The sequence below is a fragment of the Siphateles boraxobius genome, unplaced genomic scaffold (genome assembly GCF_051911475.1).
Source record: "Siphateles boraxobius isolate OS27281-9 unplaced genomic scaffold, OSU_SipBor_1 66, whole genome shotgun sequence".
Classification (NCBI taxonomy): domain Eukaryota; kingdom Metazoa; phylum Chordata; class Actinopteri; order Cypriniformes; family Leuciscidae; genus Siphateles; species Siphateles boraxobius.
This window is the reverse complement of record NW_027509193.1, coordinates 24,955,564-24,982,601: the sequence shown is the minus strand read 5'-3', so window position 1 is coordinate 24,982,601 and position 27,038 is coordinate 24,955,564. Positions and strand designations below refer to the sequence as shown.

Below are 27,038 nucleotides of genomic sequence, written 5' to 3'. Positions count from 1 at the left end.
GGCCATTGGGTCTGTGAAAGCGCTATATAAATGCAGTCCATTTACCATTATCTTTTTCTTTAATATATTTTAGTTTCAGGTGCAATGTTAATTTTCGACTACGTGCAGCTTCTAATTAAAATTTTAGAGCTAAAGTGTGTCAATTTAAGTTAAAATGCTTTAATATACCAGGCATATGTTGATTTCCCTGAATCAAAACTTTAGCTATGCTTCCATCCACATATTTGTATGCGGGTATTGCATAAAAAACTGTTGGATGGAAATGCCTAGATGCGCATTTAATGTAAAAATGTGCATTAAAAAAATTGAGGCGGATACATTTTTTATCTCATAAGAAGTCATTCATAAGCTATAAACTACGATGTAAAAACCTTTACTGAATCAATCCCTCGATGCATAACAAAAAACGCATGTGACTTTGCCTCAGCAGTGGATGTGATTGGATACCTGGACAAACCAGCGGACCAATTTCATTCCACAGCATCTCAGATCTTGGTTTGGTCATTCTGAAATGCCTTAATCAAAGTCTGTCATCAGAATGACAGTTGATATTCCAATTTTGCACATAAGTTATATTCGCAACTTTGGATGTCTGTTTGAGCCTAACTCGCCTGACACAGTTGAAGAGTGGGAAGTGTTTGATAAACCGGTTTACAGACTATTCTTAGTTTTACAATTCTGCAAAAATAAATTCAAGGCAATTAAATTGGCTGAAATGTAAATCAGTCCATTTGATCTGACATGATACTGGTACTGTAAATTTTTACGACCAAAGCCCTTTTTGTTATTTTCTCATCAAGCTTTTAAAGGTGCTCTAAGCGATGTCGGGTGACATCACTTCTTGTTGACGTTTAAAGTATTGTAAAACAACACGAAGGCTAGCTAGACCCTCCCTCCTCCTCATCCACGCACTAACCCCCCAAACCGCACCCCCAAACCCTTCTTATCGGTTATTGGCTGGAACAGTTTGTTATGTTTTGTGGTGCGGGTAAGCCCAGTTTGTTTTTGTTGCCGTTTGTGGAACCTGGGGTGTCTGCAGAGACCGCGTGTTTTTACAGTGTGTTCAGGGGACAGGCAGCTAGCGAATAGTGAGGAGATGTTTGTTGTATGTGACAAAAAATGTTTTGGCCTAAAAAACGTGTGACATCGCTTTGAGCGCTTTTAACTCGCAGTTAAAAGAGTTACAGTGCATATGCAAAGTGTTATGTGTTAAAATAAATTTTCATTGTAAATTAATTTGATATATTTTTATATATTTATAATATATTAATACTCTGCTATATGCTATATATTTTCTGTTTATAGCATTATATTCTTTTTTATTTAATTACAAACTAAGTAAGTTCCTTTTGGCTCAGGTTGGGTTGCAGAGAGATTGTTAATAGTTTCATACTGAATGACTGGCATCATGTTGTGTACGCATGTTATGGCTTTGTCAAGTTTTCCCTAACTGTGCACACTTGGATTCGAGGGTATCTGAGACGTGCAGATCAGAACCAGGATGGGAAGATGAGCTACGACGAGGTGAAACATCTGCTACAGCTGATCAACATTGATCTGAACGAACAGTATGCTCGCACCCTCTTTAAGGTTTGTGCGAAAGATCCATATAAGTGGCAGGAGTTGTTGTAAAAAAAAGTTTAAATTAAATTAAAAGCCTTGAGCATACTCTCTCTTTTGTTCCCCCTCTTGTCTGTAGAAGTGTGATCGTTCCTGTGACGGGCGGCTGGATCATGTGGAGATTGAGGAGTTCTGTCGTGAGCTGATGCGCAGACCAGAGCTGGACGCGGTGTTCAGGCATTATTCCAGTAATGGATGTGTGCTCACAACATTGGAGCTGCGGGATTTTCTTGGAGACCAGGGCGAGGACCCATCGCTGGCCCATGCGAAGAGTCTCATTAACACCTATGAACTCAACAACTGGGGTACCCAGCCATCAGAATCATACATTATTTGTTATTGAAGGCATGTTTATGGGCACACTGGGTTTATATATTTATATATTAAGCTGAAAAGCTTTATAGGGGTCATATAATGGTACATGCACTTTTACAAGTTGATTGTACTGCAATGTGGGTTGGCAGTGCCTGTACACAACCATCATATAATGATAAAAATCCATCCAGTGTTTTTGTTTTAATCTCCTTATATGTATTCCCCTCTCAAATCGAGCAGTTTCACAGTGTGACGTCACACGGCGCAGTACACCCCTCCCACGGTTGTTGATTGACAGCAGTGCTTCAACACAGCCCCGCCCTGAGCGAGCTGTCATCATAGTCCGTCATTGTTAATACACTGGAGCAGAATGCGTCTAAGCGATTGTGTTGTTCTGTTCTTGGGTGCAATAACAAACACACAAATCATTTTGATGTCCCTAAATTTGAACCGCTGAAAACGCAGTGGCTGAGTTTTGTTCACGATGGGAATATTCCCCACGATCAACGTAAATGCGTTCATGTTTGCGCGAATCATTTCTCACCAGACTGCTTTTTAAACGAGGGTCAGTATAAAGCTGGTTTTGCTAAGAAGCTGCTCCTGAAAAAGTAATCGGTACCAACTATTCGTGTTTCTGCTGCACCTCCTGAAGAAGTGAGTTTTATTAACCTTTTACGATACATATTAATCTGTGCAATTCGCTTGCACGCTTCATGATGAATGCGGCTAATGTTTAGGCTACACTCAGGGTACATTACGGGATGTATTCTATGTACATTATGACATTCTCAATTCATAATCCCACGTTTATAATGAACAACGCGTTATGGTTATTGTGTTATTAAAAACTGTGTACGCAGGTGTTATAGTTAACGTGCTAACACTAAGTAAAACATAAAACATTTTCGTACTGCACTAAACATAAACATACAACAAATTCTAAGGTTTCCTTCAACTACTGCTAGAATCATTACTGACATGACAGGACATGTTTCAGTCACGATAGTTGTACCGAACACTAAGATAACGTTACGCATCACTGACAAGCCTACATTTACCCAAAAAAAACTTTTGCAACATAAAATCTGTCAACGAACTAACCTATACAGTAAACACATAGCGTTTGTATCCCACTACTCTACCCTGACAGTACATACAAAAATAGATCAAAGTGACATTACGTTAACCAACCATTCAGAAATGTCCTGTTCGAGCCTTAATGGTCGAACTTCTTCAGGGCCGTCATCTTGTTCCGGGTCCGACTCCGGTTCAAATTGGTATGGCAACACTACAGATGTGTCCTCAAAGACTCCCGCTGACATTCTTTTGCCAAAATATACCATCAACTGTTGTCAAGGCAACACTCCACGTGCGTTGTGTCAAAAACGCCCCAAAGAACGGAGGGGCGGAGTCAGCAAGCTCATTATCATTTAAAGGCATATACACTGAAACGGCGTGCTGAAAACAGAGCTGTTTTTGAGCAGGTAAAATTTGTGTTTTCTTAATGAGAATTTTTAATAAAAGTATATTAAAAAGTTTTCATTTAGACCCTAAAGATTCATATTAACTTGTACAAAAATGGCATTATATGACCCCTTTAATATTAATCTTTTAACTCAGTCAAGACTCTTGTAAAATGAAGTTTTCAGCTTTCAGTATTCATTACGGGCGTGAGAGCCCTTAGCAAATAATTTTGCCATTCAATATGCTTGCACAATATCTATATCTCTACTCTTTCTCATTGGTTCATACTGGAACAATATTCAACATTTAAACATAAATCCAACCTGTTGAGAACTGGAGCGAAAGCCATGCCTGAAATACTGAAAAACCTCACCTGTCCACTTCCACGAACTAGTGTGAGCGCATAGCTCAGTAGTGCGTCATTGGTTATTGTGCTATTGGTACAAGCCTTGGTTATTCCTGATTGCTCTTACTAGAATTGAGGGTAACATGCTTGTAAAACTAATTATGATAAAAAAGCATGTATTAAACACTTCCTCAGCCAGCTCTATTGAAGCTTGTGTTTAACTTTTAGCTTTTGACCAAAACATTTTCTTTCTGACCCTCAGCCCAGAAGAATCTGTTCATGACCCAGAACGGTTTCACCATGTACATGCTCTCGAACGAGAACGATGTGTTTAACCTGGATCACGCTCACGTGTACCAGGACATGAGCAGACCGCTTGCTCACTACTACATCTCTTCCTCTCATAATACATACCTGACCAAAGACCAGGTGACCAGCGCCAGCAGCACTGAGCCTTATATCAGGTACAACATCCACCAACCCACACCTTATCATCTGCCTCTAGCACCTCAACGATACAGCAGATAGAAGAAAACACACTTATACTTCGTTCTGTAAAATTGCATTGTGTCTGCATTACAGCATATTTTCTAACCATTTGTGTTGTGTTCTATTACACTGACTGGGAGATGATTTCCATTACACGAGAGTAGATGTTAAAACTTCATGCTGAAGTTTTAACATCTACTCTCGTGAAATTGAAAATAACAAGCAATTACGTTTGTAAATTAAAAACTAATTAAAAGAAAAATTATGCCCAAGGTCCCAGTAAAAGGAAAAACTATTAAAGTGACTTTAGATGAAACATACATCACCATTCAAAAGTCTATTATGTTCACCAAGGCTGCAATTATTTTATCAGACATATAAACAGTAATATTGTAAAATTATTATTACAATTTAAAATAATTATTTTAATATATTTTATTTTTGTCTGTTTAATATATTTTAAAATGTAATCTATTCCTGTGATGTGAAAGCTGAATTTTCAGCATCATATCCCCTATCTTCAGTGATCCTTCAGAAATCATTCTGATATGCTAATTTCAGAAACATTTATTATAATTATCAATGCTGAAAACAGTTGTGCTGCTTAATATGTTATTTCTTTTTATGAATCTTGTTAATCCCTTATTAATTTCTAGTCATCGATAGCTATGTATTAATTTAATCATTATTAATTGTATATTCCTTATGTTGCATTAATAGTCTTTTACATGTTATTGGTTTCTTTAATCATTTATATATTTTCTACTATATGCTGTGTAATATGTTTGATTATTTAGATTATAGAGAAAGAAGTATCCAAGAAGAAGCAGAAGAAAAAAGTGAGAGAACAAAATAAGAGCAAATAATATATATCCAGGAAACTTACATCCTCCTAATCTTGTGTTTTGATCTCACAAGCAAAGGTCAAACAGACTATGTCATAGTTGGTGTAACGGCTTGGTTGTCGTGACTGGTCAAATGCTACAGTTGCAAAGATCCACCGTGTGTTTTTGTCACCTTTAAGAGAATACCGCAGATCTTGCGTTATCTCTAAATCTGCAGAGATGGAAACAGACATATTTTGATACAAAGGTACATCACGTAATCAACATTTTGATGGAAAACACACCCACTCGATCTTACAGCACAGAAGAAACACCAAAGATCTTACATTTGGAAATAATCAAACATATTACACAGCATATAGTAGAACATATATAAATGATTAAAGAAACCAATAACATGTAAAAGACTATTAATGCAACATAAGGAATATACAATTAATAATGATTAAATGAATACATAGCTATCAGTGACTAGAAATAAATAAGGGATTAACAAGATTCATAAAAAGGAATAATTCAAAGACATTAATCATAAGAATAAATAACAAATGCAAATATAAATAGCAAATAAATATGAATGAAATATTTGATCACCAGAGAAAGCTTATTTCAGAATGATGCACGAAGGTCTGGACTTCATTGCAGACCAACATGCAAAGCAACCAATCACAGTTTGTTTTGTTCTGTGTTGTGTAGGGCCGTGACAATGTAAAGCCAATGTCTCTACGATGACAGACCAATAACAGCATCTAATAAATTATTCATTCAAGAAAGATCATTGTGCAAGTTTACAGCAACTTCACATACTTACCATCAAAGTACACGACACACACGTCTCCCTTAAAACCTGTAAAATTCAACAAATCAGATAACAACTTCAAAACTCCCAAAGTGTTTCCCATTTTGCACGCATTTTGCATCAGATGTTCAGCTGTGAGCTGAGACTCCTGCAGCTATACAAAACTTACAGAACCACTAGGGTTATGAGACACAACACACAACGCTAATGATGACATTTAATGTTCATACTCTTTGTTTGCTGTTAAACTCATGGGTCTCGTGTGTGTGTTTAGAGCGCTGCATCAGGGCTGTCGCTGTGTTGAGCTAGACTGCTGGGACGGAGATAAAGGAGAGCCCATGATCTTCCACGGACACACGCTCACCTCCAAAGTGCTGTTTAAAGAAGTCATCGAGACCATCTCTCAGTACGCCTTCAAGGTACAGACGCATGAAGCACAACAACAGCCTATAATGAAAATCTTTGTATAATGCAACAATATGGGTTAGCGTATAGCAATTTTTTTTATTTTTTTTATAGTTGTTTCTCTCATACACTAATGTCTCTCTCTCTCCACAGGCGTCTCCATATCCTCTGATCTTGTCTCTGGAGAATCACTGCTCAGTTGAGCAGCAGGCGGTCATGGCGCAGCACCTTACCTCCATTCTGGGCAAAAAGCTCCTGAGGAAGCCACTCAACGACCTGCCCCTCAAACAGCTGCCCTCGCCTGAGGTCAGTGTTGGGAAAGTTCACTTTCTAAATGAACTAGATCAAAGTTCAGTTCGCAAATTTTAAAATGAACTAGTGCAGTTCATATTTCAAAATTTTTAACTAGTTCATCATAGTTCTTTTTTTTTCCATATGTTGCTGCGAGCTATTATTTTTCTAAATTATTGCCACAGGCTGCCCATTTAGAACCACAGACAGCAATTATTTTATCGGCAGGCAAAGTTTGCACAGAAATGTACGATTTTTCCCATCCTCACCGACCTTGTCATAAAACGTGTTTAAATGATGATACGACGCCTCCTTGCTGCTTTTTGTTTTGATTGCGCATGCGGCGGTCGCGGTGCGACGCTGGTGGCTGGTGTTGCCAGATTGGGTGTTTTTTCCACTACATATTGAGGCCTGTTTACGGTGTGTTTTAGCCGGGTTTTGGCTGCAAGGCTCTATAGAAATCTGGCACCCTATTGAACGAAGTTAAACTGAGAGAGCGTGCGCCGTTCACAGACACCAGAATGAACGAGTTCACAGTAACGTTCATCAGGCAGTAATGGAGTACGTTCAGTTCACGTTCGCCCAAAACATGAACGAGTTCATGAAAAAAACTCCCTGAGGTCACACTTCCAGTTTTTCTCTTCCTTGAATTAATAATTAATAATTCATGGAATTCAATTCCATGTTGAAATAAGGTCATGTGACCTCAGTGTAGCTTTCTGCTGTTTGAAGCGTTTAGTGTTGCATACTACTTATGTGGGCAGTATGTACAGTAGTATCCACTGTACTGTGGAGTAAGCAGTACTCTGAATTTCTCTTTGTTAATCATAATAATTTAATGTACAATAATTACTGTATGTAACTATTTCACACCTCACGTTTTGCATAACGATAATGTGCTGTCACCCATTTGCATATACATATACACTACCATTAATAATTTACGATCGGTAAGATTGTTTTTAAGTCTCTTCTGCTTTTATTTGATCAAAAATACAGTAAAAATAGTAATATTGTGAAATATTATTACAATTAAAATAACTGTTTTCTCTTTTAATATATTTTCAAATGTAGCCTACTTTATTCCTGTGATGATAAAGCTGAATTTTCATCATCAATTCTCCAGTCTTTAGACACATGATCCTTCAGAAATCAATCTAATATGCTGATTTGATGCTCAGTTAACATTTATTATTATTATAAATGTTGAAAACAGTTGTGCTGCTCAAATATTTTTCAAATATTTTAGAGGAAACCTTGTTTGTTTGTTTTTGGGGGTTTTATATCCATTAATACATCCTTTCTGAATAAATATATCATTTTTTTTTTCAAATCTTACTGACCCCAAACTTTTAAACAGTAGTGTGTGTATTCAACAGATGCTTTGTCTAAAATGACTTTTCTTGGTATTGCTAATTCTTCCTATCTTGCTCTTGGAAACTTCCTGTTTACATTCTGTGGATTATCAGTAAAAATATCTGACTCTTGCTGCCTACAAAAAAAAAACGTTTAGAACATTTGCCATCGTGTAGTACTAGGAATGAATTTAAGTCAATTTAAGTCAACGAATGCCAGTGCTCATACTTGGGTAGTGTAAATTTTTTTTATGTAAAAAAAGTGTCAAGCACTCTTGCCTCTTTTTCCATGTGTATGATGATATTCCCTCCTCTTTCACTCACACTGTTTCCAATACTTTTCTGTCATCCCACCATTCTCACATACCATTTAAGGTGTGTTCAGCCTTTTTTAATTGTTCAGCGTAAATTATTGTGTTTACTGTCACAGTGTTATAAAATGGCAATTTTCCTAGAAGAACAAAGTGTTCATGGTATTTGTGAACATTTCACCAATATTCTTTCTCTCATGTGCCTGTTTTACTGTAGGAGTTGATGGGGCGGATCCTGCTCAAGGGGAAGAAGTTGAGTGGTCTGCTGGGGAAGAATGACAGCTGGATAAGCTTCTCAAATAGCTCAGATGAAGATTCTGCTGTGGGAGGGGGCGGGAGCAAAAAGGATTCTAAAAAGGATTCTGGGAAGGTGAGTCCAGATATGAATGGCTTTCCTGGCCTGTTTTTAAATCCTGTTCTGTTTTGTAAATTATTGGATGATTATGTGGTTTGATGTTTGTGTTTTAACATTTGGGATATTTGAGATAATTATTAGGGTATGTGTATGAGTATGACTGCAGCTCAGGTAAATGTATCAGCTATATTTATCATCCTGTATGAAGTGTATGTTTATGATTCATAAACTGCCTAAACATACTCTGAAGGAATTATGCCTGTGTGTGTACATACGCATTGACATGTATACCCGCCCCCCCAGTCTGTGAGCACTAAAATGAGTCCAGAGATGTCAGATCTGGTGGTGTATTGTCAGAGTGTGCCCTTCAGTGGTTTCGAGACAGCCAATCAGAGACCTCCTAGCGTGATGTCATCTTTCTCTGAGAATGAGGCGCTTAAACACATCAAAGAATCAGGTGAGATAACCTGAACAAATCTTACACTGCATATTCACTCAAGCCACATCATTCTCTGTGTGCTTTAGGACCAGCCTGATCCACAGAACCACTGCAATGAGAAGCATGTCCTGTCTTTTTAAGAAAAAGCAATAGGGTGGATGGATTGATAGAATATAATACTGTGATATGCATCATAATATAAGTGGCACGTGACTTCCCAGAAATACGCTGCTGTATGAATGTATTTGACAGATTACTGTGAACTGTGTATTGTTTTAATTTTTACTGCTTTTATCAGGGCCTGTTGCCTAGGGCTCCACCAGATGGTTTATAATAAATGAGCAGATCACTTCCAATGCAAAGACGCTGCTCTTCCAGCCAACACTGAGAGCCAGCGGCATGACAAATTTACATCAAACTCACATCATTTCATAATTAGGTCGTGTCACACCACTCAGTTTCAGAGCTCAACCTTTACCACACAAACCACAATAACTGTGACAACCAAAAAAACATAATTAGATAAAGGTCAGTCACGCTATCCTTTTGGAGAAAAAAACAACAACTACATTGACACTGTAGGAGGAAACTATCAGATTATATAATGTGTTTAGTTAATCAAAGCAATATTTACTCTACCGTTCAAAAGTGTGGATCATAAAAGATGTCCCTTCTGCTCACCAAAGCTGCCTTTTTAAATCAAAAGTAAATTGATGTAAAAACAGAATATTGTGAAAAACTATTACAATTTAAAATAACTGCTGAATGTTTCAGTTCTTAGTGTCACATGATCCTTCAGAAATCATTGTAATATACTGATTTGCTGCGCAAGAAACAATTCTTATCAATGTTGAAAACAGATGTGCCGCTTGATATTCTTGTGGAAACTGATACTTTTTTATGTTGTGCTCTGACTAATAGAAAGTTCAAAAGAACTACATTTATTTGAAATAGAAATGTCTTTGCTGTCATTTTTGATCAATAAAATGCATCCTTGCTGAATAAAAGTATTCAAATTGTACTGACCCAAACTTAAGTGTATGCAAAAACAATGAGAATATAAATTAGTTAACAGCATTAAAACATAATTGTAAATAATAAATAACAAAATTGCAATAATGTTACAGTTTTTCATGTTGATCTGCTACTTGTTAAAAAAAACAGATTCTATACTTTGAAAACAGCTGAACTACTATTGAACTGTAGTTTAAAATATATATTTATAAATATGGATTTGCTCCTTGCTTGAGTATCTGTTCATTGTTTTATGTGTGTCCCCTATAGGGAAGATGTTTGTTCGACACAACAGTCGGCAGCTGAGCAGGATTTACCCATCCGGCCAGAGACTACAGTCCTCCAACTACGACCCCCAGGACATGTGGAACGGGGGCAGCCAGATGGGTGAGCCGAACGAGCACTCGGACATTCCTGCATGTCTGCAAGTCCAGCAGTAAATGCTTGAAAGTTTCATTCTGTCTGTTCTCCAGTGGCTCTGAACTTCCAGACTCCAGGAGAGCAGATGGATTTGAACCAGGGCCGCTTTCTGCCCAACGGGCGCTGTGGATATGTGCTCAAACCTGACTTCCTTTGTGACCCGAAGTCCGACTTTGACCCTGAGAACACTGGTGGAGGACCAGGACATATACCCACACAACTTACCATACGGGTTAGTAACTGCTCCGCTTCTGTTGTTCAGCTTTTCATGATGGTCTGACAGGAAATATTGCTCAGCTTCCCATGTGCCCTGAAAATATTTTGATAAATCTCTTTTTCTACATTCACGTTTAATCATTTTTACTGTACTTGTGGGCCATTTTTTTTCTCCCACAGGTTATTACAGCTCAGCAACTTCCTAAAATAAACATTGACAATCCCAACTCCATTGTGGACCCGCAGGTCTGGGTGGAGATTCATGGAGTTTCCATCGATAAGGCTCGTGCCAAAACCCAGCGCATTGACAACAATGGTGAGGCAAATGAGATTTTCCGTAATTTAAAGGTATTATGTTGTGGTGTATGCTTGTTTGATCCATAAAGATCTATTCAAATATCTTATAAATGGGAAATAGAAACATTGCTGTTTTAATGGTGTGTATATTCATTTAGTTTAATGTAATAGCACATTTATTTCGCCTGTGCTGTGAAAAAAAATAGATTTTGTCATTAAGACAAGAGATGTTCCTGTCAGGATTGAAAATTGAGAGTGTGTGTGTGTGTGTGTGTGTGTGTGTGTGTGTGTGTGTGTGTGTGTGTGTGTGTGTGTGTGTGTGTGTGTGTGTGTGTGTGTGTGTGTGTGTGTGTGTGTGTGTGTCTGTGTGTGTGTGTGTGTGTGTGTGTGTCTGTGTGTGTGTGTGTGTGTCTGTGTGTGTGTGTGTCTGTGTTTGTCTCCCCCTGCAGGTTTCAACCCACGCTGGGATTGTACTGTGAGCTTTCAGCTACAGGTGCCTGAACTGGCCTTGGTGCGTTTCATGGTGGAAGATCACGACCACAAATCTAAGAACGATTTTATTGGCCAATTCACCCTCCCCTTCACCAGCCTGCGAACAGGTGTGTGTGTGTGTGTGTGTGTGTGTGTGTGTGTGTGTGTGTGTGTGTGTGTGTGTGTGTGTGTGTGTGTGTGTGTGTGTGTGTGTGTGTGTGTGTGTGTGTGTGTGTGTGTGTGTTTGGTATACACAATATGATGTTTTTATAAGACATACATAATATTTAAACATAATGGTTTGTAGTGGAAGAAATACAAAGTTCTGGCATGAAACTCTAGATGGTGCTGGCTAATAGGTCCTTTTACTCATCTGTTCATAATCACATCATTATCTATAGGACGCAGCTGATTGGTTCCTGCCGTATCAGTAGCCAATGAGCTCGCTGCTCAACCTTAAAAAGACTTGAGTAGCATTGAATAGCAAACACTCCATAGATCTGCTGTAGGTAATTCATGTACGCTATATTGTACTATAGCAGATCTATTAAGCCCAGACCAAACATACAACATTGTCATACCTATTACCATGCCAATCACTCCAAGAGTTGTCATGACAGAACTGTTTGTATTTTATATTTTCCAACACTAACTGTCCTTCAAAAGTTTAGGGTCAGCAAGATATTTTTAATTTGTCCAGCAAGGACACATTCAATTGATCAAAAGTGATAGTAAAGACATTTATAAAGTTACCAAAATAAAATATATTTCAAGTAGATGCTGTTCTTCTGAATCCTGATTTTTTTTTATCATGGTTTCCACAAAAATATTAAGCAAGCACAACTGTTTTCAACATTTATAATAATAAGAAATGTTTCTTAAGCAGCAAATCATCTTATCAGAATGATTTCTAAAGGATCATGTGACACTGAAGACTGGAGTAATGATGCTGAAAATTCAGGCTTGCCATTACATTACATTTTAAAATAAATTCAAATAGAAAACAGTTATTTTAAATTGTAATAATATTTACAATATCACTGTTACTCAAATAAGTACAGCTAAATATTACCGACCCCCAAACGTTTAAACAGTATTAAAAATAAAAAATATAAATGCTTCTAGATAAACTACTGTATTAGCTTACATAAAATTTGTCAGAACACAAGACTGGAAACATCTAACATGAATCTTTATCAAGGATATAAGGATAAAATAAGGGGTCAGGTCAACCTTTTTCCTTCAAAACAGCTCTAGTCGTTTTTGGAATGCTGTTGTTCAAGTCTCTAACTATGTAGAGTGGGATTTTTGCCATTCCTGAAGAAGAATAGTTTCCAGATCACTGAGAGATTAGTTAGATGTAAATATGCTTCTTAGACTGTGGCCTAGAGCATGTAATGTTTAAAAAATGTCTAGATCTGAAGTTCAAGAAGGTTCTGAAACGCATTTGAATTAATCCCAATGGTCATGAAACTTTGACTTCGATTGGTACACATTACTTTAAACACTTGCTTGTGACACTGCTTTTATTGTAGACTATTTTTTTTCACATATTTTATGTTATTTTATGTGTTTTGTGTTATTCTCCAGGTTACCGTCATGTTCACCTGCTAAAAGCAGACGGCTCCAGTCTGTCTCCTGCCACCCTCTTCATCCATGTCAAGGTGGTTCGGCGGGGAGTTCCTATTAAAACCGTTTCTGAGCGGATAGGCAAAGCCTGATGCTTCTGTCATACAGTTGTTCCTAGAAATACTGAAGGAAAAGCCACTGAGCCGAGCTCTTGAGGTGCTCTTCAGAATGAGACCACCTGAAAAAAAACATGTGACACTGGACATATGTATATGGACAACCTCTGTGCGCAATAATCTTAAGAAAGCCAGTGTAGACCTGCATTTGGCGTTTTTATTGTTAATCTGTGGTGTCAGAGCGTGTTATGGACATGTTATGGTGGAAGCTAAATATGCTAAAGTAAGTATTGTTAGAAGTTACAAGTCAGTGTTGTTTATAGTGTTGTTCCATGGAGACAGAATTCTATTCAGTCTGAGCCTCAAATTTAGAATATTTAACACATTTTATAATGATTCAATATTTTAATTGAATTTAAGCTAGTCTTGAGATTCTGGACAATAATTATATGTGCATGTAGACAGAAATGATCTGTCTTTAATTGTTTGAATGTTTGAATTATTGTAATTGTGTCGGTGGGTGGTTTTGATATGCTGAATACTGACAAGATAAAGAAAGCGTAGAAAAAAAAATATTGAAAGGATAAAGAAAGCATAGCAAGTATGTAGACTGTTTAGTAAGGTTCATGACTGGTTAAGTTTTTATGCAAGTATATTTTAATTGATTTTAACCGTTCCAGTTAGTAATTCTGAGAAATAATATATCTAAACATTTTTAAAATAACTATGACTAATGATGAAATTTGTGTTTAACATAATGTCTGAGACAGACGATTTTATCAATTTTATTAATTTAATCGATTCATTAAGATTTTATTAAAGCTAAAAGCAAGCATTGTAAATGCTCAGTGTCCTAAGATGGCCAAATTTAGACAAATTACACTTCTTGACCGGTGCTACTTTGCTGAAGGTGCAGGCAACTATAACACTGGCCCCTAGATACTTCATTTTATGGCTAAGATTGATGAATCATGCTTACTGAGTTAAAGAGTTTCCAAAGGTCTGTGTTTTGCACTAGGCTATTATAATCTATTTATATAATAATATAATATCAACTACTTCTTAACAAACGTGTTTTGATTGTAGATTTTCTGTTTCCCAGTAGAAAACTACCATCCCTTGATCTGAATGTCTTGTTGTTCACACAGTGCTGTAGCCTATGTGTATGTGTGTGTATGCATATTTTTTCTTGGGTTGTACTGAAATAGATAATCAGTATTTTAATAAATTAATATTAATATTTCTCTAGCTAATTTTTGCTTATTATTGTGTGTTTAGACAGACAGACAGACAGATAGATAGATAGATAGATAGATAGATAGATAGATAGATAGATAGATAGATAGATAGATAGATAGATAGATAGATAGATAGATAGATAGATAGATAGATAGATAGATAGATAGATAGATAGATAGAAAATGAAAGAACTACAGAGCCCATCGGCCATTGCGACAGTCCACCAATGGTTTTGCGGGGGTGTGAGAGCGCAGGGCGAGATCCTCACTTCCTGGTTAAAGATGGCGGATGAGAATGAGACAGCACCGCAGCTGGAGAAAGAAACTGAGGTAGAAGATGATCATGGACATTGCAGCAATTGTGAAAATGAAGAGCATCACTCTGATGATGGGTGAGCGTGCATGCATTTTATTGTTAGCTCGTAAAAGTACAATACTCTTCCTCACGGCCCTAAAAGACAGGGCCCTTGTTCGGCTAGGCTGGGGCACGCTAACAGCATACCAGCCCGCCCTGTGGTCCTACGCCATTGGTTCACGGCCTTGATTGACGCACGGAACTCGAAAACGATTGGCTCAGACGCCGTCAATCAAACAAAGGGACGGTTCCATATGGCCAGTTCTCGAGAATCATTGGCATTTTTGTGCGAGGTGTTTAACAGCCTCACCATAATTCATGGTATGGTAAAAATGAATAAGCTAGCACGTTTAAACTCGCTATTTCATATGCTGTTTAATAAATCATAAACTGACACATATTTATAAATCACCACCAAAAACCGCTTTCAAACCTGATTTTCTGCAGGCCTTTGTGACCACTAGGTTGAAAGTAATTTGGATTTGCTGTCACTAAACGATGGCTTGTCGTGATCTAGTTAGCTTGACTGCTGCTAGTTGCAAATGAAGCATCATTACATTTTAATAACCTTGCTCTCTATTTGCAGTATCTGTCAGTCGTTTCCCCCGATGGAGTTTCACTTTCAGTACCAAAGAGCTAATTTGTACACTGAAATATAGTTAATAATAAAGCCCATCTAACCAGCTTCTTACCCACTATATTCAAGGTCATGTACAGAGACCTACTCGAAAGTATTAATTAGGCAACAGAGAGTGAAATATTGCACTTTATTATCATAAATAAGTAATTGTGCCGCCTCAGTCTTTCATGTTGCGCCTCATACAATTGATGCCTTTTTCTTCCGTTATATAATAATAATACGTAAATAAATATTTCCATAAACATTTTTGTTTCATTTATTCGTGTCTAACTGTCATGTGACATGTTGCATAGATTTATTGTTTACTAATCTGGAAAATGTTTAACAAAAGAATACAGAATAATTTACATTTAATAGTAAAAGCAAACTTGGGCATTTTTCCTGGCTGTTCACAGTATTTTCTTATTTATGGAGTGATAAAAAAAAACGTTGATATGACAAACAACCATTGAACCTGGTTTTATTAAATGAATTCTGTTCTGCCAGTGTATGACATTTAGTGAGTATTTAATTAAACCATGCCTCATTTGCATATTTAAACATAATTAATAAAACTTAATACAAAATTGACTGTCTTAAATGTACTATGATTAATTATTATGATATCTAAAACATACATTATTTAAAACTACTCTACAATTGTCCATTAAGTTATGAGGACGTCCTATATTGCAGCTTGTTTAAATCTATTGAAGTAATACAGAGATAAAGAAGGGAAGCCCTGCTGGATAGATGGGGATAGGCGGCTGTTAAAAGTCGCAGAGGTGCTTGTTTATCTGTCAGTCTTTGTCATGTAGCCCACCACCCCTCGAACACACAAAAACATGCTTTTTCTGCAGGTCATGTGATGGACCATCTGTCCCCCATTAAGAAATTTAGCTCAGCGCTGTCACCTCTCTCCCTCCGTGGACATTAATAGGATTAGTTGCGCGTCTCTCTGTATGTCACCCCATTCCATCTCGACTACTGGTGTGGGTCTTGACTCTTGTGCCTGTGTATTTCAGGCATGAGGTGAATTTCATGAGATGACATTTGTTATTAGTTTCAATATGTCCAGTTTTATCTTTTTGTTTTCTTCTTTTTAATTTTATTTTGTTTTAAGCTCAGATTCTGCTTGATCTTTTTCATGCACATGCTACCAGTATGTATATTTGTCACTATACTATCATCTGAAATAAATAGGTTCATTAAAGGGATAGTTTACCCAAAAATGTAGTTCTGTCATCATTTCTTCACCCTCATGTCATTCCAAACCTGTATGAGATTGATTCTTCCTCAGAACACAAAAGACGATATTTTGAAAAATGTTGGAAAACGAATGATTTTGGTGTCTATTGACTTCCGTTGAATTTACAAAGAAACACTGAAACATTCCTCACAATATCTTCTTTTATGTTCCACAAAAGAAAAAAATAACTCTTACAGGTAAAATAAAATTCTTAAATATAAAATTACAGGTTTAGAACGACATGGGGCTGAGGAAATGATAACAGGAGGTCCGTTTTTGGGTGAACTCTCCCTATATCTCTGGGAAACCCTAGACCATTTCTCTTTGTTCTGTGAAAAATCTTGTTTATGTGTTAGAAATGTCAAAATAATATCCAGCCTATAAGTATTGTTGTACTCTAACAAGAGTTTGTCATTGTGAAATACTGCTGAATGCATCAGTAGCAGTGATGCATCCATTGAGATGATGCGTGCTGCCCTTTCACCTGCATCAGCTGTAGTTAGTGCTGAGTGGACACGATCTCTCATTATATCTGTCCATGTCAACTGAGTTCATATGACCCGCAGGGAGAAGGGTGACACAGGTGCCAAGAAGAAGAAAAAGAAACAGAAGAAAAAGAACAAGGACAAGGCTGGAGGAAAAGATGTGGCACAGGATCCGCTGGCCAAAGTGAGTGTGTTTGTATGACTCTGTGTGTTTAACAAGATTATTTCAATTTTTCATCTCAAACTCCCTTAAAGTCAAACTTTTAAAAACACTAATAATTTAATAACACTGCTAAATGTAATCTAAAGCAATGATCAAAATGATTGTCCATTTCTTTTTGGCAATAACTACTACTTTGACGATTTAAAAAGTTCTTAAAGAGACCGTAAAACTAATCCATGTGAATTGAGCTGTTTAGTCCAAATTTTTTTGATGAGACATAATCGCTTTATATGATGAAGAGATTGAATTTAGGCTTTTATTTACATATACAGGTCCTTCTCAAAAAATTAGCATATTGTGATAAAGTTCATTATTTTCCATTATGTAATGATACAAATTAAACTTTCATATATTTTACATTCATTGCACACCAACTGAAATATTTCAGGTCTTTTATTGTTTTAATACTGATGATTTTGGCATACAGCTCATGAAAACCCAAAATTCCTATCTAAAAAAATTAGCATATTTCATCCGACCAATAAAAGAAGTGTTTTTAATACAAAAAAAGTCAACCTTCAAATAATTATGTTCAGTTATGCACTCAATACTTGGTCGGGAATCCTTTTGCAGAAAGGACTGCTTCAATGCGGCGTGGCATGGAGGCAATCAGCCTGTGGCACTGCTGAGGTGTTATGGAGGCCCAGGATGCTTCGATAGCGGCCTTAAGCTCATCCAGAGTGTTGGGTCTTGCGTCTCTCAACTTTCTCTTCACAATATCCCACAGATTCTCTATGGGGTTCAGGTCAGGAGAGTTGGCAGGCCAATTGAGCACAGTAATACCATGATCAGTAAACCATTTACCAGTGGTTTTGGCACTGTGAGCAGGTGCCAGGTCGTGCTGAAAAATGAAATCTTCATCTCCATAAAGCTTTTCAGCAGATGGAAGCAGGAAGTGCTCCAAAATCTCCTGATAGCTAGCTGCATTGACCCTGCCCTTGATAAAACACAGTGGACCAACACCAGCCGCTGACATGGCACCCCAGACCATCACTGACTGTAGGTACTTGACACTGGACTTCAGGCATTTTGGCATTTCCTTCTCCCCAGTCTTCCTCCAGACTCTGGCACCTTGATTTCCGAATGACATGCAAAATTTGCTTTCATCCGAAAAAAGTACTTTGGAACACTGAGCAACAGTCCAGTGCTGCTTCTCTGTAGCCCAGGTCAGGCGCTTCTGCCGCTGTTTCTGGTTCAAAAGTGGCTTGACCTGGGGAATGCGGCACCTGTAGCCCATTTCCTGCACACGCCTGTGCACGGTGGCTCTGGATGTTTCTACTCCAGACTCAGTCCACTGCTTCCGCCGGTCCCCCAAGGTCTGGAATCGGTCCTTCTCCACAATCTTCCTCAGGGTCCGGTCACCTCTTCTCGTTGGGCAGCGTTTTTAGCCACACTTTTTCCTTCCCACAGACTTCCCACTGAGGTGCCTTGATACAGCACTCTGGGAACAGCCTATTTGTTCAGAAATTTATTTCTGTGTCTTACCCTCTTGCTTGAGGGTGTCAATGATTGCCTTCTGGACAGCAGTCAGGTCGGCAGTCTTACCCATGATTGCGGTTTTGAGTAATGAAACAGGCTGGGAGTTTTTAAAAGCCTCAGGAATCTTTTGCAGGTGTTTACAGTTAATTAGTTGATTCAGATGATTAGGTTAATAGCTCGTTTAGAGACCCTTTTCATGATATGCTAATTTTTTGAGATAGGAATTTTGGGTTTTCATGAGCTGTATGCCAAAATCATCAGTATTAAAACAATAAAAGACCTGAAATATTTCAGTTGGTGTGCAATGAATCTAAAATATATGAAAGTAGGGCTGGACAATAATTCAATATCAATATATATAGCGATATTTTTTTCCGATAACGGTGATATGATTTTTAAACACATTTTCGATATTTCAATATACATAGCAGCATTTGTCACTGACTGACGTTAGGCGCGCAGCCGTCAGAAAGAGCAGAACACAATTGGCTACTTTCCTGATGACGTACACCACAGACACGCAGCCACTGCTCAGAGCAGCGGATCTCCAACGCGGCAAGTTTCAGCCACAGAATGAGCGCCCCTGACCGTAATGCAAATGTGACTGAACGAGCTTCCACAAGTGAGGAGAAAGCATACGAAATAGTTGATAAGAGAGGAAAGACTAATTCAGTGGTATAAATTCAGTGGTGTTTCGGTGTTTCAGTGTGCTGCAAAATGTGCCGGAGTGTGACTGCCGAGTCCGACTAGCAGCGGGAACACATCAAACGAGGATCAGGAGATAGACTGCCGATGCGCGCGTCCGCGGCCAGGAACGTCGCGTCCACACTCTAAAAATAGCTCACCGAAAGTTCTAATGAGCAGGTATCGCTCCCTGTGAATGTCCTGACGCGCGCACACACACACACGACGCGCAGAATCCAGTTCTCTTTCTTTAGCGCTTGAATAATAACACACACATTTATTCCAAAATGTCCGTTTTGTCAATTGTATCCTCACAAGAACAGTCTAAATGAGTTAAATAAAATCTTAAATGAAAGTTAAGAGTAGCCTATGAGAAAATTAAATGCGTAAGATCCTCTCATCAGCGACAGATCTTAAAGGGACAGCAGCCAATTCTGTCTGTCAGTTAACCAAAGAACAAAGGGGAACAGAGCAAATTACTCACTGATCTTGTATAAAGAACGTGTGTAGCTTTAATAAGGATTAATCTATATTTAATTTATAATTTATGCAGTTCAGACTATTTGATAACCTTATTCAATTTCTGTATATTTCAGTTTTATTTACACACAAAACATTAATGGTGAACATTTTTGACTTTATAAAATGATTATCTCAAGTCTTGAAAAAAAGTAAGACATTTTTGTTATACATAGTTTAGTAGCCTACTTTTATTTTTGGCAGAATTTATCATTATAATCAACTTAATTATTTCCTGGATTTTGTAACACCATAGTCCCTAAATTTATGTAAATGCAGGAAATGGGATTTAAATCGTAAAAAAATTCCCCTATTTTGTGTACCAAATGTTGCAGAAATGTTATGGCAAATGTAAATTTAAAAACAGAAATGCATTGCCATTTTACATATTACATTGTCATTTTGCATTTTACATTTCAAACTGAATATTGCTACCCATATGCTTTCATAGTCTTGTAGCAGGTATTGAGAAGAGAATATTATTGTTATGATGGGTTATTTCATTGCTTCATGTAGTTTGTTATGGTGCAGTAGCGAAAGACTCCAGCAGATTTCATAGACTTGGCAAATACATTTTTCAGAAGATTGTAGGAACAGACATCTGTTATGGGCGTTCTTGGCAGTTTTTCTGAGGCTTTTATATTGTTCATATCGATATCGGAATTATATCGTATCGACCGAAATTAAGAAATATATCGTGATATAAAATTTGGCCATATCGTCCAGCCCTATATAAAAGTTTAATTTTTATCATTACATTATGGAAAATAATGAACTTTATCACAATATGCTAATTATTTGAGAAGGACCTGTAAATATTGATCAGCGAACAGATACAGAAGCTCAACTGTACTTGCTTGATGTGCGAGATCAAACCTAATTGGTTCTTCTGGAAGCACAAACATGCTGTGTAACTCACGAGAATGAACCTCACTGGTTCTTGCTGAAGCTTAAACGTGCTTTATAACATGAGAATGAACCTCACTGGTTCTTGCTGAAGCTTAAACGTGCTTTATAACATGAGAATGAACCTCACTGGTTCTTGCTGAAGCTTAAACGTGCTTTATAACATGAGAATGAACCTCACTGGTTCTTGCTGAAGCTTAAACGTGCTTTATAACATGAGAATGAACCTCATTGGTTCTCACACAGCATGCTTGAGCTTCTGTTTATCATAGCTGATCCGTGAGTTGATGAATGTTTATATGCGAATAAAAGCCTAAATTCAATCTGTCTCTTCAGAAAATTGACTAAACCGCTCAATTCATATGGATTAGTTTTATTTTCTCTTTATGAACTTTTTGAACCGTAAAGTGGTAGTTGCGTAGCTTTCAATGGAGGGACCAAAATTTCTGCAAAAGAAATATCTGCATTTGTGTTCCGAAGAAGAACGAAAGTCTAACGGGTTTGGAACAACATGTGAAAAACAAAAAACATTTTTTCTTTGTCTCTTCCTCAGGTAAACTCCCTCCCTGCTGATAAGTTACAGGAGATCCAGAAGGCCATTGAGCTGTTCTCAGTGGGACAAGGTCCAGCTAAAACCATGGAGGAGGCCACACGTCGCAGTTATCAGTTCTGGGACACTCAGCCTGTTCCTAAACTTGGTATTGATCATTTGTGCAATTGTATTCACAGTAGTTTCATTATTATTATACTTGTTCTTTGGTCTGACGTCAGTTTTTTTCTGTCTAGTAGTGTAAATTTTCATCTGTACAACATATGTTTTCTTGAGACTCATGACTTGTGGCACAGTGTATTCTGAGTCTGTCGTTTGTTTGTTTGTTTGTTTGTTTGTTTGTAGGAGAGACTGTGACGTCACATGGCTGGATTGAGCCAGATAAAGATAACATACGAGATGAACCGTACAGCCTACCGCAGGGCTTCAGCTGGGACGCTCTCGATTTGGGAAATTCTGCCGTGGTACAACACTCAAACCATTACATTTATCCCTCGAATTCTTATACATACAAATATACACCTGGAAACAACTCGTCTAAAGCTCTTTTCCGTTTCTTTTTTTCTCTCTGTCTCTCTGAAGCTGAAAGAGTTGTACACTCTCCTCAACGAGAACTACGTGGAGGATGACGACAACATGTTTCGTTTTGATTACTCTCCTGAATTTCTGCTCTGGTAAGAATGATTGGCTTGAAAAATGACAGATGGGTTATGCAAAACTTGATCTTTGTCTAGTATTTGAAAGGTTATCTATCTATCCTTTTTTTTTACCTTTTTTTGTGTAAAAGTCATGTGATATCTGTCCTCAGTTTCTCTGTACTGTGTTTTTATCCCAGGGCCCTGCGTCCTCCAGGCTGGTTGCCTCAGTGGCATTGTGGAGTGAGAGTGAACTCTAATCAAAAGCTAGTTGGTTTCATCAGTGCCATTCCAGCCAACATCCGCATCTACGACATGTAAGCAGTCATAAGTGTATCTCCTGTAAATAATGGTATAAATTCAATTGACTCAAATCTGCTCTGTGATCCCTCGCCCCCCCAGAGAGAAGAAGATGGTGGAGATTAACTTTCTGTGTGTGCATAAGAAACTTCGCTCGAAACGAGTGGCTCCGGTACTCATCAGGGAGATCACAAGACGGGTCAATCTGGAGGGCATATTTCAGGCTGTGTACACCGCAGGTGTGGTGCTGCCCAAACCTGTGGGCACCTGCAGGTAAGACACACATCTGCCCTCTCGTTATATTCATGTGCAGAGTGCAGAGTGCCATTAGGCTGTTGAGCAGGAGATATTGCTAGCTGTTAACTTTTTCCTCTGATACAGACAAATACCTTCCTCGTCTAGGTGGTGCATGGGTTCTCAAACGTGCCTTATTGTGTCACAATCAGAATTATATGTATTGCGTTACGGGAGAAATTTGGACTCTAAAAGTGGATATTTTTTGAGGGTCAGTAAGGTGGTTTTTTTTTGGAGAGCGGAATTAATACGGATTATTAATACGGTAGTTGTTAGTTTAGGTATTGGGTAGGATTAAGGGATATAGAATATGGTCATGCTTTATAAGTACTATAAACACCCAATATCCTAGTAATATGCATGCTAACAAGCAACTAGGTAATATAGGTAGACTTGGACCCTAAATTAAAGTGTTACCCATATTAGAATGATTTCTGAAGGATCATGTGACATTGAAGACCTGAGTAATGATGCTTAAAATTCAGCTTTGCGTCACAGGAATCAATTACATTTTAAAATAATTACAATAGGAAACAGTTATTTTAAATTGTAATTATTATTTTTCAATTTTACAGTTATACAGTAGTTTCGGTTAAATAAATGCAGCATAAGACACTTGCTGACCCCTTTTGAAAGGAAGTCTACGTGCCGAAGTTCTCGTAAAAATGACAATCTAAAAAAACGGGAAGAAGTAAATCAAGTGATGCCTCAAACAACACTGCCATGTGTGTGCTACTATTAGTTGCTGCTGTAAATGTAACTAATTTTAATAGCCTTTTTTTTTTTTTCAAACCCCTGTTTTGTACTAATTGCCGTGCTTATTTGTGTGGTAGATACTGGCACCGGTCTTTGAACCCACGAAAGCTGATTGAGGTGAAGTTCTCTCATCTGAGTCGGAACATGACTATGCAACGCACAATGAAGCTCTACCGACTGCCAGAGGTGTGTGCCATCTTCTTTCCTGGGTGATGTCTGGGAGGTTTCCTCTTTTCCATTTTCTATTATTGCGTGTTTCTCTCCTGTAGGCTCCTAAGACTTCAGGCCTGAAGCCGATGACTGTAAAGGACGTCCCAGCGGTTCACCGCCTGCTGAATGAGTACCTGAGTCAGTTCAACCTGGTTCCCGTCATGAGCCCTGAGGAGGTCCAACACTGGCTGCTTCCTCAGGAGAACATCATCGACACCTATATAGTGGAGGTATTACGCTCACTGGACACCAAGAATTCATGCCATGTATAATCTTAGAGGTATCACTCATGAAAGTATTTCTAACATACAAAAATAAGAGTGGGTAATTATATTTCTAAGAAATATTTTGGCATGTGAACAGCTGGTCCTTTTTGTCAACTGTGTTATAGAGTTCAGATGGGAAGGTGACTGACATCCTGAGTTTCTACACTCTGCCGTCCACCATCATGAACCATCCTGTGCATCGCAGTCTGAAGGCAGCGTACTCTTTCTATAATGTACACACCACCACCACCCTGCTGGACCTGATGGGAGACGCTCTCATCCTCGCCAAGTCGGTCAGTCACTGAAAGTGTGTGTGTGAGAGAGAGAGAGAGTTAGGGCTGCAACTAACGATTATTATGAAAAACTATTAATCTATTAATCGATTAATTCAATTAAAACTCACATATTTTATTTCCCAAAAAGAGTTATTACATCCTTCCCAATGTTGTTCTCCAGACATTGTGCAAACTGTTGGTTATGAAAACAAATGTAGAGCGTATCTATGCTGGGCGGTGTTATACATTATAAAACTTGGTGGATGTTTTCCCTTGAACAGGTGTAAAAAATCGATAATCACATTCTGTTGATTATATTCTCTATTGATTTTATCATTTAGTTGTTTCAGCCTTACTATGAGTTTACCTATCTCTAGTGTTGGTGCAAAAAAAAAAAAAATTTAATAAATTAAATGTTTTAGCAATGAAGGCAAACCTTTGTTTAAGAAGAACATATGAAGCAGTATGAAATGTATCATTTGCAGGCACTACTGGAGCATTAAGGTATCAACAGATTTATTAAAGCTTTTCTCGTGTCATTTCCACTGCAGAAAGGATTTGATGTCTTTAATGCACTGGACTTAATGGAGAACAAGACGTTTTTGGAGAAGCTCAAGTTTGGCATTGGAGATGGAAACCTGCAGTATTACCTCTACAATTGGAAATGTCCCAGCATGGGCTCAGAAAAGGTACAAGTTTTCAAATGTCAGTCCAGAGTTTTTCTCAATGGAAAATCAGAGTCAAGCTGCAGTTACAATAATTGGCCACAAGGTGGCCATAGTACTTCACAGTCTGTCTCCCAAAGCACCTAGATGCCACTTTCTATGGTCTTCTATTTAACTTTAATGTTCTTTATATTTACACCCACATATCTTAACGTGTTGTGTGTTCAGAGACGAGTTACTGTTGCCTTTCTATCAGCTCAAACCAGTCCGGCCATTCTCCTCTGGCATCAACCAGCCATTTTCTCCCACAGAACTTGCCCCTCACTGGATATTTTCTCTAATTTGGACCATACTCTGTAAACCCTAGGCCTAGAGATGGTTGAACTTGTGCTTGAAAATCCCAATATATCAGCAGTTTCTGAAATACTCAGACCAACCCGTCTGGCACCAACAACCATGCCATGTTCGAAGTCACTTAAATCTCCTTTCTCCCTCATTCTGATGCTCTTCAGCACATCATCTTGACCATGCCTACATTCCTAAATTAACTGAGTTGCCATGTGATCGGCTGACTAGATATTTGCATTAATGAGCAGTTGAACAGTGGCCTGTGTGTGTAACTATATATTTACATATGTGTGTGTGATGTGTAAAAATTCCTAAAGATCAATACTGCGCTATATAATTCTTATGCATTTTTTGTAGGTGGGTTTGGTTCTGCAGTGACCCATTTCACCATCCGTGACCTCTGTCTCGCATGACAGCGAGGCTGATTTATGACATCACGCACTGACCACCTGACAGATGTTCCCAGTGGACTTCCTGATTCAGGAAGGAGAATTCACAGCCCATTTTTAAGTTTGAACTTTGACCTTTTGGACCTGCACTACTGCTGCCAGACTGAGAAGGTTTTCTTCTCTTTCCTCGTTTTTTTTTCTCTCTCTCCCTTTCCCTCACTTATCTTCTTATTCTCTCTCTGTGCATGGACCTAAAGCCATTGTAGTTACCATCATCAGAGATGAGGAACCTTAATCTGTTATGATTGTTAACAAAGGTGCGCGCGCACACACACACACACACACGCTGATATGTAATTACCATGCTCATGATGAATCCAGATGCATAAGTGTCACACTACCCGCATCAGTAGATTCAACTCATTCAGTATAAAGTGATTTTACTCTCCCTATGCAATGGGAGGTGCTTTTTTGCTAAAAAAAAACAAAACTAAAAACAGGATGAAAATATTCATTTCCTCAGTGTTTTAGAAAAGGACTTGCAACAATCAAAGACACATGAAAGTTCCTAGGGGAAAAAAACAGCCAATGAGAATAAAAATCCCAAGTGGACACAACAAGGGCTGCTGTCAATGATTTTTTTCTGTGGTCGTTCTCTCCTTCGCACATCCTATACTGTTTTTTGCCTTGGAAGCCTCGTCTCTACTTTCTTTTGACAAACGTTGACCAACTGATGGATGCGGTACACAGTGAGTGAGATCTTTTTGTCTTGGTTTTGCTTTGTTATTGCTTTTAATCTGTCTCTCTAATTAGTTTATTGCTTATTTCTCTCTAACTGCCTGTGATCCTCTTTCACGGTTTTGTCAACAGAAGCACCAGTGTAAATAAACAAGGAAGCAATGATCAATACCATATTAGATCCACAATTTGACAGTGGTTGGGACTACATTGTACACCTGGCAGATAGCAGGGGGGGGTCATCATAAATTAGCAATAATGATGGTGTTTTTGAGGAAACCGTTTCGAACGGTTGGGGGTTGTTTGTGTGGGAACTGAGACGTGTTAAAAATGAAATGTGATTTGTGTCATCGATGATAAGATTATGCCTGCTCATAAAGTTGTACAGCTCTAAAAGTATTGGAGAATATCCTGATCGTGGTGTAAGCATATGCCCTAATTCTTATCACATGATCTGTCCAACGCATCGAAGTAGATGGATGTATCAAAGCAGTACAACCTTATGAGTAATTGTCTACTCTAATTATTACAACTAATCCACGTAAAATTGTGGTTTTGAACACCGTATGGGTAATTTGAGGAAGCGGGTTGAGGAAAATACAATGAAAGCAACTGAAAACGGGTCTTTAGGTTTTTATGATGGAGTGAAAGATATCAACATGTATTATTATTAAATTTTTTTTTTGTGCTAAATAAAAAGTAGCAACTGCTGTGAACG

The 27,038-nt window shown here is 38.0% G+C and overlaps 2 protein-coding genes across 2 annotated transcripts in view; both read left to right on the top strand.

Moving 5' to 3' along the window:
* The window catches only part of plcd3a (phospholipase C, delta 3a), a 37,491-nt gene extending 23,104 nt beyond the window's left edge, over nucleotides 1-14,387 (top strand). The window contains exons 4-15 of the mRNA XM_077213240.1: nucleotides 1,461-1,590; nucleotides 1,700-1,925; nucleotides 4,008-4,209; nucleotides 6,153-6,297; nucleotides 6,437-6,589; nucleotides 8,458-8,610; nucleotides 8,899-9,052; nucleotides 10,319-10,435; nucleotides 10,522-10,700; nucleotides 10,865-11,000; nucleotides 11,431-11,580; nucleotides 13,043-14,387. Coding sequence (XP_077069355.1) covers nucleotides 1,461-1,590; nucleotides 1,700-1,925; nucleotides 4,008-4,209; nucleotides 6,153-6,297; nucleotides 6,437-6,589; nucleotides 8,458-8,610; nucleotides 8,899-9,052; nucleotides 10,319-10,435; nucleotides 10,522-10,700; nucleotides 10,865-11,000; nucleotides 11,431-11,580; nucleotides 13,043-13,173 — 1,876 coding nt within the window. The 3' untranslated portion in view covers nucleotides 13,174-14,387. The remainder of the gene's footprint in view (nucleotides 1-1,460; nucleotides 1,591-1,699; nucleotides 1,926-4,007; nucleotides 4,210-6,152; nucleotides 6,298-6,436; nucleotides 6,590-8,457; nucleotides 8,611-8,898; nucleotides 9,053-10,318; nucleotides 10,436-10,521; nucleotides 10,701-10,864; nucleotides 11,001-11,430; nucleotides 11,581-13,042) is intronic.
* Nucleotides 14,388-14,625: 238 nt separating this feature from the next.
* nmt1a (N-myristoyltransferase 1a) lies at nucleotides 14,626-27,036 on the top strand. Its single transcript, XM_077213213.1, has 12 exons — nucleotides 14,626-14,767; nucleotides 17,165-17,267; nucleotides 21,448-21,592; nucleotides 21,790-21,908; nucleotides 22,027-22,118; nucleotides 22,280-22,396; nucleotides 22,482-22,652; nucleotides 23,507-23,615; nucleotides 23,699-23,869; nucleotides 24,031-24,198; nucleotides 24,732-24,869; nucleotides 25,551-27,036. The coding sequence occupies exons 1-12, from the start codon at nucleotides 14,658-14,660 to the stop codon at nucleotides 25,569-25,571; spliced, it is 1,464 nt and encodes a 487-aa protein (XP_077069328.1). The 5' UTR covers nucleotides 14,626-14,657; the 3' UTR covers nucleotides 25,572-27,036.
* Nucleotides 27,037-27,038: the final 2 nt, after the last annotated feature.